Genomic DNA, 12598 nt, shown 5'->3' on the forward strand with positions numbered 1-12598 from the left:
AGGGGAATTCCCCGTGCACTGGTCAACGTAAACCTAGCGGGCGAGGATCGGCTTTCGCGTCCGGCATAAATTTCCATATGGCCCATATGGCAACTCTTCTCACGGCTAATGCAACGGACGTGGTGTGTGAGATTCTGAAACACGTGGTATCTGGATGTCTGGGAGAAGCAGGGCTGCCATTAGTCGAATTAGGTGTCAAGCTTGTTTCTGGGCAGGGCCAAAAATAGTTTATACCAAACAAACTTCAGATTTTAGTAGCCGAGTCCTAAGGCTAAATGAGAAGTAAAATCTTCAAATAGGAAACGAAGCTACCTTCTTGCCAAAATATGGAAGCCACTTCTTAAATTTACAGGTAAAGAAGTAAGGTTATAAGCGTTTGTTTACTCCTTTTCGGTTCCCGCGATAATGACACGAGGCTAATCACCGCTGTTTCCCTACAGTTGCCCAGGCCGGCGGGCGTGGAGATACGTAGCCCCTCTGCCTTCTCTCAACCAGGGATACATAAAAAAGGTGAGTTCATACGTTCTTTTATCAATACTTCTACAGGGTGTGGATGTTTGGTAACGTCGGCCAGTTTTGGCTAAGTTAATTTATGAAGCGCGGAAGGACTGATGCAGTTAACAGCTGTCATGTCAAGTGTACTTTTGACGCACATTCTATATCAGCCTTGTCTTCAACTGTTTTCTACGTTTCGATGACTTGTTTAGGAAATGTACACCTTGTTTTGAAGAAATACATTTCAAACCGCTACCATTTGCTGTGACGTTCGCACCACGGTGTGTTTTGGCCGAGTTCTCTTCTTCGCAAGCTCCGAAGAGAACTATGTTTCCCGTCTATTTCACAGACAAACACACACAATTAGGGTAGTGAGCTCACCGTCACAGGGTAGTGAGCTCACCGTCACGAATGTTCAGCCGACGGGAAACGAGATATCTTTATGAGGCGCGGTGAGAGGCATATTACTGTTGACTTACTTGCTGTGCCTGTGCATAGAGGGTAGCCATTTAAACGGGGGTTTCCAGGTATCATATACAATAATGGTAGGAGTGTATTTCATGTATAGATACCTTCAATGTGTGAAGTCCTGTCTATTGTTTGGTCCTGACACTCAACAAGCCTCACACCTTATCAGACCAATGACAGCCTTTCTTCTCTCCATACAGTTGCAATACCATGTGCCTTAGCTAGTGCGCAAGCTCTAGCCGGCAGTTGCCGTGCTATAGCCAGGACAATCACATATGCCAGAAGCCGTGGTCACAGCTGACTCAAGCCTCCCGGTCACAGAGCTGATCATGACAACTGACTCCAGTCTCCTTTGTGTAAAATTTGTTTCGATATTGTTGATGATGGTAGAAGGAGCATGTTGATATCATATGTGTATCAAGTAGTAGCATCGTCGACAGAAAGAAGGCAACATGGGAGGGAACCAGATCTAGTAGCAGAGCCATCATGTGCAGGCTATGTAATGCATTGCTAGCCACAGTAAACCTTACACCAGTTAGAGATTACTGGGATGACGTACATACGTCTGTACTACGATGATACATTGCCTGTGTTTACGGTATCTTGTGTATATATTGTAATGACCTATTTTATATGTATTTACAAAACCTCGCCAATTACGGTTTAAATCGAATCGAGGAGAATGTTCACATTTTGAAAACCATGAAGATGCTGAACAATCGGTGTATATGGGAGCAGTGGTACGATTGCACTCTCTAACTTGTAAGAAGATGATAGTGCAAGACCTGATGAAACTCCGAACAGTTCCCTTGTAATTACTTAGACAGTTCTCTGTTATTGTAGTCCCTGTTATTGCTCCGGTTACAGATATGTGTGTTTCTTTGAACAAATGTATTATTCTTTGCAGAAGTGATGCACCACTGTTATGCGGTAATACAGAATATAAAGACACATGATTTCTACGACAAGGGACGTCAGTTCAAGAAGCAAAAGATAACTCAGTTAAGACTGAAAGGGTTAACGTATTTAGTCCTAGCCAGTCCGTCTTAAAAATTCTCCCGTGCCCCGTGTGCGGAAAGCCTTGTCTCTGCGTCTTTCCTTTATCCTCACAAAGTTGCATTGAAAGAAAAGCTTGAATTCACCAGTTGGGTTTATGTCCAAACACATACTTTTCATAAAAAGAAGGATCCTCACAAAGTTGCATTGAGAAGAACTTGAATTCATCCTTTGGTTTATGTCCAAACACATACTTTTCATAAAAAGAAGGATCCTCACAAAGTTGCATTGAAAAGAACTTGAATTCATCCGTTGGGTTTAAGTCCAAACACATACTTTTCATAAAGAGAAGGATCCTCACAAAGTTGCATTGAAAAGAACTTGAATTCATCCGTTGGGTTGATGTCCAAACACATACTTTTCATAAAGAGAAGGATCTGAAAAGAACTTGAATTCATTCGTTGGGTTTAAGACCAAACACATACTTTTCATAAAGACGAGGATCCTCACAAAGTTGCATTGAAAAGAACTTGAATTCATTCGTTGGATTTAAGTCCAAACACATACTTTTCATAAAGAGACGGAAAACTACTAGAAAAAAAACTGACTTCAAATGCTGACCTTGTTCAATTCCAAACAATGATCCTGTCCAAGCTGTCGGAAAAGCTCCAAAGTCATTGAAAAACAGCTAGGAGGGAAGACATCACCCGCAAGGTGTTGCCAAAAATGAATTCCCTAGGGAATGCGTGCGTGGAATATTTAGAATTCCTGGCAATTCAATCGCAGTACTATACTAAGGGCTCCGCCCCTGAGGCGTCGCCAAAAAACAGAAGGGTGCCTGCATGGGCAATTACGCTCTACGTTGAATTAGAGTGGTCCATCTACGGTCTACGTAGAATTAAAACGGTTGATTACGCTCTACGCTAGTGGGCCCCCACAGAAGTTTTTTCTGCCTCATTAAAGCAGAGGCAACCGTTTTCCTCGTTGACAAAACAAGACTTTGACACCCAGGGCGTACATTTACGTACAGGCCACGGGTGGAAGCACCTTGCTTTATCCACCTTCCTGGAAGTTGAGAGCCAGCAATCATGACTTGCTTTGTTGTTACACCTGCATGACCTCGTGGGAAATGCTCCTCAAAGTACGGCAGAGCTTTTGCTCTTGTAATGGCCCATACACATAGGGAGTTGGTGACGTCTCGGAAGAAAAAAAACGGATTGAAGTCTTCTCCATGGATATCTTAGACCGCGAAACACGCTGGTGGGAATGGCGTGAAGTCCTCTCTGCCTCATTTAAGCACAGGCAACCATTTTCCTCATTGACAAAATAAGACTTTGACACCCAGGGCGTACATTTACGTACAGGCCACGGGTGGAAGCACCTTGCTTTATCCACCTGGTTGGAAGTTGAGAGCTAGCCATTGTTCATGTGTAATGTACGGTGACACTAAGTGATATATGCTGGCATTTACGTCATATGGGAAACAACTGTATGCTTAAAGACAATGTGAAAACAATCCATCAAGTTCTAGACTGCAGGGCTCGGGCTGCATTGGTATTCAAAAGTATCACCATGAGAATGTCAAATTTACAACCTGGCAACATTTACCGTATCAATGAAAACCAAGCAGATGTCTTCAGGGAAAGACTGGTGAAACGAAACAAGAATTTGTGACACAATTCTTTACCACACGTAACTGCTGATAAACTATTTATTACAAAATATCTCATCTCCATTAAAAAGAGCTCAATAAAAATGACATGATACTAACATTAAAATTGTGCATCTAAGTCCAGTCTTATTAGCATTAGTCCAATTGAAGTTGCCAAGGTGACCAATCACACATCATCACACTTATATGACACCCAACCAGCTTTTTTAGATTCAAAATAACAACAAGATGAAGACAAAGTGACGTTGCACTCAAGTTCAACTTATTTTGCCAGCAAGCTTAACAAATTTTAAAGTACATGTATAAAATATATAAAAAATAAAATATCATACTAGAAAGGTAACATTTGCAAAGCAACCGTATAATGTTTAACTTTACATGGTTGATGACCTAACAAACTACTGTTCTGTTTATTGCTACTCAAAAACATTCATATATTATAATCAAATGATATATGGTGAGCAGCCACAGACTATAATAGCTCTGTCCTGCTACATAATGTAACCCAACACCACAGGGTTTCTGCTACAATGCTGATAATGGTGACAGACGTCTACATTGACTTTTTTGTTTGGAGAAGAAGAAGAGGAAGAAACAGAGCAAAAACAGTATGTTTTCCTTCTGCGAAGTAAAACAAAATAAATCGCCATCTTGGCCCCCATCCAGTTTTTTTAAAAGCATTTCCTGTTTCAAAGACAAGAAACCCCTTGTCAGACCATTGTCTGACATACATTGTAGATGTCAAGGGTGACAACAGATTGTATATAAAATGTAACAGCTGGTATAATTCTAACAATGCAGATGATAGAAAAAAAGTTTTACGGACTGAGTCAGTTGTCTCCCATCCAGTCCTGGGAAAACATTAACCCGGCATACCAACAGCTGGACCTAGTCTTTTATGTTTTAGAGTACATTTTTAATTGCTAGCTGTTACTGAACCTTTGGGTAGCTTTTGAAGAATGTTCAGCCTAGATGAGGGTACAAGGACTCATCCTTGAATGAAGCAAAGTATGATGCTTTTTCAAGTACCGGTAGTTGAAAATTGTGGCTTTGCTGGAAGGCTGGGACCAAGGGTGATGTAGAATACTCCATGTTGTATCTTATTTGTGTTATACCCACCCAAGAAAACACACATTTCAATGAGAATTTGGGGTCTTTAAACAAAAAATTGTAACAACGTCGGAATCCCATTTTCAAATTTTCTAAAGCGGCGCATGCAGCACTGGCAAAACACTTTTGAATTAACATTTGGAAGTCCGACACAGTGTGTGATAACCAAATAGAATACCAGGAACACCTGTATCGAATGTTATCACAGCCCAGGTATGATATAGATTAATATGATATTACATGTCTAGGCTAATTTCTTTCTTTCTTATAAAACCTCCGAGTCCAGGAGTCACTTCATTTTTTCAAAAGTTCACTTTTGACAAGATGTAGATCAAAATTACACATTGCAATTTTATGATAACTATTTGTCAGATTTGCTGACAGTTCAGTCACCTCGTGGCCTTTTTAATCTAGTCATCTCCTATTTCTTCAAAAGGTCGTCGGACAATATCTTCACTAATTGGCTGGGTCATTAAATACCCGTAAATAGACAGTGAAATCATATGTAAACTCTTGACTGAATATTATTACCACATTGTTGTTGTTGCTCTTCTTGTTGTTGCTAGGAACATACTAACTATGGTAACTTTAAAGCAAATATTTAGATGAATTTTGTAGTTTCTCGAGAGGAAACGCAACATTTTTCTCCTAGGCCTCGTTGCGATATATATTTTTGTCATCGCTGCAATTACCCAATTGATTACTGAGTGGATGAATCGGTCACCCAGACTACCACAAGGGATTACTTACACAAGAACTGATATTAGAATATCCACCGGGCAATTCCACTGTGACCCTAGATCTGACGATTAATCACGATTTGAACTCAATCTGCCAACGATTCATCTCTGCTACTTTGATCAGATTAGCGGAGGGTACGCGCATATCGAGGGTCCTCTCCCTCACATGTCATTGAAACGTGCGAGGGCGAAGGATCGTGTCGTAGCTCGTTGTAGTTGGAGTGTTGTAGTTTGAATGCGATAACAGGTGGTATAGCTTGGGTGGTGGTGTTTTCCCCAAAGCACAACTCTCTTTACGTAGGTAGGTATGATTATTTACATGCACGTCTTCTGTAGTTTGTGAAATAGTGAAACTGTCATTAGACTGAGTTCTAAAATGTTTGGGCCATTTCAACAGCGTGCAAAATACCTGGCCCAGTTGCCCCGGGCAACCAAATTTTACTTGGGGCAACCTATTTTTTAACCCAGGTAGCCCAGTGTGCTACCTGAATTTTGAGAATGCCCCAAATCATGCCCACTTCCCTTGCACCACTGTATCCGGCAGATGATTTTTAATTTTAGGTGTTAATGGCTATTATTATACTAGTATCAGATAACTAAAGGCTGTTAGAAATATTGTCAAAGGCTTATGTATGTAACATCACTTAATTTGAGGAAAGTAGTAACTTGTAGGTGGGGCAACCTAAAATTCTGATGGGCAACCTACCGTAATTTTTGCCATAGGTCAACTTGGTTCAAGAAAGTATTTTGTACACTGTTTCAATTGCATGTTGTCATCTATAGCTGGAGAACAGTCAGATAGACTTTTTTTACAATTTAGGCCATGTTGATTTGATTATATGGATGACATCCTCCGGGAGCCCCAAAACTGATGCGCGCGTGCGAATAAAAAAAAAGTTTTGCAAAAAAAAAAGTTGTTTTCATTATGAAATCTACGTGGTCATGAGGGTTGAACAAATGGGACAGAATATGGTTTGGCGAATAATCTAATCTTCAAGTTCATTTCCTTACAATTTCGTCTTTTTTTGTTTGATTTTGGCATTCTACGACATTGGTATAGTTTTTACTTATTTTTTTGTAACTTACGGTATATTTTTGCTCATTTTGCAACTGTTTTGTACGTTTTACAGTATGGTTGAAAACTTTTTTTTTTTTGGAAACGGCCGAAAATTCCTGCGCGCGCGGATGTCATCCATATAATCAAATCAACATGGCCTTAATTGAAAAATCAATAGATAAGTACATTGTAGGAATTCCTTGAAACATTCTACAAAATGTACATGTATGTAAATTATGTCGTTACCATGTCGTTAAAAAGACAGATTCGTCTTACCCATAAATGCTTAAAGAATATTGTCATATTCATCTAGTATATATACAAATTTGATGTTAGATGCATAGACATGTACAATGTGTATGCATGTAGCCAACAGAAAAATTTTCCATGAAGACCTTTGCCTTTTCCCTAGATCAGCTATCTAGACTAAATGTAGCCTAAGTGTGTTACACAATCTCTTGCAGCAACGGGCTTAAATTTCCCCCTTCTAGGGGGCTGGCCAGTCAACGAAGCAGACTGCTAAGAGCATGGTTTAGTCAGGCTACTATTTTGTATAGCTATTATGATTTTAAGTGGTATCATGTAACTTTTGCACCAAAAAATTGAAATATCCTGATTGAAAAATTTTCTTGTGATTGCACAATGATTGTAATTTCATTACTTTCTACAGAAATGACCAAAAAATATACTTTTTGTATCATCCTCTAATTGTTACACAATGTAGCTTAAGCAGAAAATCTTATAATTGCTAAAGCCCATAGAAACTAATGGGTAATCTGGTATAACATTGCCGTCAATGGTGATCAACTTTCATACTATATATAGCATAGTGTATGCTATGTAGAGTATTATGTACATGTAGGGTCTTACCCTTTTAGCCTAGAGAAATCTTCTTGGGAATTGAATGTTTTCTGATGAACATATAACATGCAGGTGGCCAGCATGCATTTTTAGGCCACACCAATTTAATTTGTTGGTTCTCGGATTCGCCTCTTCATTTTTTTTTCTGATTTGCCAAAAAAAAAAGACAGATTCTGGCTCTGAATCAACTAAAAAATGCTCATATATATCATATATATATGTCTGACTAATCATTGTATTCTTAGACTAGTCTTTTTAACTTCCTCTCGCTTCTTAGTAATTAAAATTAATGTACAATGCTGTATGAGTAACAGGAATATAAATTTTTCTTGTTATCATAAGAATCCAAAGTGGGGAAATTTACTTAGAACATCCGAAAAGTATGCGTCTATTACTGTCAGATAAAGAACAAATGAATCTAGGGTAAAATGTACTTCGTCCTCTATCTAGACTACAAAATTGGCATATTCTTTGCTCTAGGGGAGTGACGGAGGTTATGTCTTCTTGATTCGATTCGCAGTTTGTGACAACTGATTCTTAGTTTTGTAATGGTGGATCTATGACGTACATTTGCTATAATATAAGATATTCTTCTTTGTTATAATATAGATACCCTAGCCCTAAAGCCCTTAGCTTGGCAACTTAGTACGGGTTTAGAGAATTGTCCGACAATAACCCTACCATGATTGTCTACATGTGTCCTAGATATCGTGTCCTGAGCACAAAGCCCAGGTATTGTATCTTCACATCGTGTCTTATTACCGTATGGCCCCGGGAAGGATGTGACACACTTTGTGTGCTTTAAAATAGATAAGCTAGGCTTGACATACTTAGCTGTACATTCAGTTCAATTGTACAATTTTACAATTATCTCTCTGTAATACGATTTCCCAGATAAGATTGGATATTTCTACGTCAGAATCCCTTGGTGACTCAGCTATCATATTGCCCTTTTCTGGATGTACATGAAATGTAGATGCCCTAGTTAGGCACTAAGTTCAGGTAAAATACTGACTGCTAGAGACAGAGACTAGCAACCATTGCAGGTAAGATGTGGAAACCTTGTGTACTTGTTGTTGTATGGTAACCGTTGTAATTTTGTTTTGTCTTGTTTTATTTCATTTTATCGGAATGGGGCATTGTCAGGATAGAATATAATTACAAATTTCTGCTGCAAAGACTTACATTTGTACCACATTTGTGGAAGGATTGACATGATAGGTGACTCATGATAGGTGACTATCACCTCTTCAAGATGTCAAACCTGAGACCAGACTGTAAGGTTTGAACCACTCACACCGGGAAGGACCCCTACTCATTTTGATAAGTGTGGTGGAATCTTTATTGTGCTAAAAGTGTGGCTCTCCTTAAATACGGGACCTCCAGCTTTACATCCTATCTGAGAAGTCATCCCTTACCGAAGCTAGGTACTCATTTTCACCTGAGTTATGTGAGGAAATGGGTGTAAAGCACCTTTCCCAAGGACACAACACTGGGGCCTGAATGTACAAAAAACATTGTCATGGTGATTATGACACACCAACAATCTTTGGTTAACCATAACCAAAGATTGTTGGTGTGTCATAATCACCATGACGATGTTTTTTGTACATTCATGCCCTTGAGGGCTAAGCACAGTACAATGTACATGTAGTTTTATACAAGTCACTAAAAATTTTACAGAAGTGCTACCCTATATCTATTGCATTACAGATGGATGAGTATATAAGGCTAACATTGATAAGTTTACATGTTTCTTCCCTCTAATAATACATTGTTGTTGTCAAGTCACCAAATCCCTCTAAGTTCTGATCCTTGTGTTGACAGATAGGACATGGGTTGTTCCAGTGCCAAGCAGATCCCTGCCCCCCTCCCGCCAGAGAAAGACAGTCCAGTCCTCACACACACCACCAGCTCCACCAAACAGGCTGGTAAGTCAACACACGCAATGTGCTTTCGAATTGTTTTCATAGATATCTTAGCACTATGAGTAAAGGGACTCTTTTTACAAAACCAAGTCTTTCATTTAGCCGACGTTTCGGTGACCGTCTGTCACCTTCCTCCTGGCAATTCTGACTGGTTTACATTGAACTACAGCACAGGTGTTGCTGTTATAGACGCCTGTGACTACGCATGTGTGTGTGACTGTGTGTGTGACTTTGTGTACATGGATGGCATTCAGCACCAAGGACAGATACATGTAAGTTGAATGTGTGAATGGTGTTCAGCACTAAAAACAGTAGTGTTTGCCAGTGCGTGTATGTGTGTGTACATGACTTGTGTGTCTGTGAACATGTAAATCGATGGCATTCAGCACCAAGGACAGGTAGGTTGAATGTGTGCATGGTGTTAAACACCAAGAACATAAGTGTTTGCCTGTGCGTGTGTGTACATGACTTGTGTGTCTGTGTACATGTAAACTGAAGGCACTCAGCACCAAGGACAGGTATATCATGTATTTTGAATGTCTGGATGATGTTCTGCACCAGAAACAGAAATGTGTGTGCCTGTGTTCATGTGTGTACATGACTTGTGTGTCTGTGTGTATGTTTGGGTAAATGATGGCATTCAGCACCAAGGACAGATACATTATGAATGTCTATATGGAGTTCTGCACCACAGACAGGAGTTTGTGTGCATGTGTATGTGTTTTTGAACATCCTATGTGTTTGTATATATACACTGATGGCTTTCAGCACCAAGGACAGATACCTTGGATGATGTTTTTGCCTCTGTGTGCAAAGAGAAACTCCATGTACCCATCTTATGTTTTTTTAAACAGATATCAGAGATGTTGAGGATGCTGGTGAGGAAAATGACCAGGAGGTGACTGACCGGGGCAGACATGTGAATGGAGACGGGGAAGCAGGGATGGTCAGTACAGTTAAACCTTTCACCAGCCTGAAATTTTTTCTATCATCCAAATTTTGTTTGACATAACGCCATGACTTTGTCAAGCATAAAAGGGCAACAATCTTAGGGCGTCTGGACGCTTGCTCCCCCCAGAAAAATCTTATATTAATGAAATCTCTTTCCATATCTTTACTCGCTGATTTTTGTCGATAATGAGGAGCAAAATTCTGTCAAATTTTGAAATATTCGGCTGGCACAGTCAACCTTGCCCAACATCAGCCAGCCTTGCTCCTAACCGACCTTTAACCATGGTAGGGGGAGCACAATTGCAGAACGTACTGCGCCTGCACAGAACCCTGCTTTTTCGTGGATTTCGTTGGATGTTTGAGCTAGAATTTTGCCTGTTGCAGACAATATCTTCTCCAACATAACATTTGGAAACTACTGTCAGAATGTTAACCTTATGTGCGTGAATACAATGGTTATATGAGACATTCTGCCGAAGTGCTATGCACAATACACTACACGCAGGTGCAGTACGCTTTGTCGACATGCTGGTTGGGGGAAGTTTGGCCATATTTGCCTACATTGTATGTGTGACACAGACATTTTTTTAAACTTGCAGTTAAAAAAGATAGTGGAAGACAAGTATGAGCCACCAAAGCCTATCAGCAGACCGGCTCCGTAAGTTGTTTTACTTAAATTCTTTATACGAGACTGTAAATGTTTTCCATTGAAAAAGATTGGAAGGGGAAAAATTTGAGAGACAGTATGATGTATGTTTTAATTGGCTATTGGAGTTAAACATGTCAATTGTGAACTGCTATTATATAGCAAAGTTTGGTAAACCATTACTGGTCCATCATGGATTGCTAGGATGCTGGAGTATTTGTCAACATTCGAACTTAAAAGGATGATGTATCCTGAATGGTCTTGCCTTTCTGAAATACGTATAATGTATTTCTGTTTTTTAACGATAAACAAATTTCAGACTATGAAGCATACTGTCATAAACACACTAATGTGACTGTAATATTATAAATCATAATATTGTTCTTTTGTCAGCCAAAAAAATGGGCATATTTTTTGGCGACACCACAGGGCAGGGGCAAAAGGACCTGATCCAAAGTGTTTGGTGCTTGTGTTTTCTTACTTGGTTTTGAACTTTTTCAGGCATGTATCTCACAGTCAACAAGAGTTCTTCAGACTTTTGGACCAAAAAATAGACCAGGTATGTAAGAATGGTACAAAGATGTACATGTACATGTATGTAAGAGGTACATAAATGTATATTATGTGTACATTTGTATAATGGGGATTTTTTTAACTGGTGTTGGTAAAAAGAAAATAAAAACACTAGACCTTTTTGTTACTTTTCAATAACCACTTTTTGATTGAGACTTTCTTTTCTTCAAGATGAAAATTTTGTCATTTTCAGCAGAAACTGGAAACCAAAAATGGCTAGGTTAAGAGAAAATTTTTCTATTTGAGGCTAAAGCTGACTGTACCATTCTCTTTCAGGGGAGGGACTATATTACAGACGATGAGGAGGCAAGATGACAGTGGATTTGGGACGTCCTGTCCCTACCCACAATCTCATAATGGCATGTCCCACTTCTGTTTGAAGATATGTACATGTAGGCTGTTATTTTGACAAGGAAAATGGCCATTTGCTGCAGTCTAGGTCACAATGTTAAAGTCAATGAATTACATATGTACGTACCTCTTTAAGCTACTTTTAATAATGGTACTATGTTGAACAAGTTCGAAAATCAAATCATTGAATGAGTTGGTAGTTTGGTAAATGTAGATTCAGAATTTAATTTTCAGAACTCAGGACTCATCATAAGCAAGAAGTTTACTGGCAAAGCAATTTTCAGCATTATTATATGCCAGTGAGCCTTTTTTTGATGATTAACTTACCACTGTACCAAACAACCATTCTTAACATATAGTGTAGGGGCCCGTATGTTTTCATTTGGACTTCCTACGCTGTGATTTAAAACCCCTACACTGTGTTTAAGCAAGCATACAGGTGCTTCTTTTTGGGTAAAACCTACATTTTATGACCCTTCATAAATCTTTCAAAAATTATAATTTGACTTTAGAATGAAGCTATAATAGAGGGAAAACATAAATTTACAACTTTTGTCCATCAAAAAGCAGTAAATAATGTCTTGCATGAAAATGTTTTTAGATTTTTCGGGTAGAATACCAGACCACTACTGTGGTTATGACCATGAATAGTTTCATCAGGTTGGTAAGACACTGAGTTAAGAGACTCTTTTTACCTAACCAAGTCTTTTATTCAGCCGACATTTCGGTGACCGTCTGTCACCTTCCTCA

General features: G+C 39.2%; 1 protein-coding gene across 2 annotated transcripts in view; it reads left to right on the forward strand.

Moving 5' to 3' along the window:
• The window catches only part of LOC109482617 (uncharacterized protein C1orf21 homolog), a 43182-nt gene extending 31206 nt beyond the window's left edge, over positions 1-11976 (forward strand). The window contains exons 3-7 of one of the 2 annotated variants that reach the window (XM_019785421.1): positions 9227-9330; positions 10182-10273; positions 10878-10936; positions 11426-11483; positions 11774-11976. In XM_019785421.1, coding sequence (XP_019640980.1) covers positions 9234-9330; positions 10182-10273; positions 10878-10936; positions 11426-11483; positions 11774-11812 — 345 coding nt within the window. In that variant the 5' untranslated portion in view covers positions 9227-9233 and the 3' untranslated portion in view covers positions 11813-11976. The remainder of the gene's footprint in view (positions 1-9226; positions 9331-10181; positions 10274-10877; positions 10937-11425; positions 11484-11773) is intronic. The other variant, XM_019785420.1, reaches the window with a different exon arrangement.
• The last annotated feature ends 622 nt before the right edge of the window (positions 11977-12598 follow it).

Source organism: Branchiostoma belcheri, unplaced genomic scaffold (assembly GCF_001625305.1).
Source record: "Branchiostoma belcheri isolate BF01 breed outbred unplaced genomic scaffold, Haploidv18h27 scaffold6, whole genome shotgun sequence".
Lineage (NCBI taxonomy): Eukaryota > Metazoa > Chordata > Leptocardii > Amphioxiformes > Branchiostomatidae > Branchiostoma > Branchiostoma belcheri.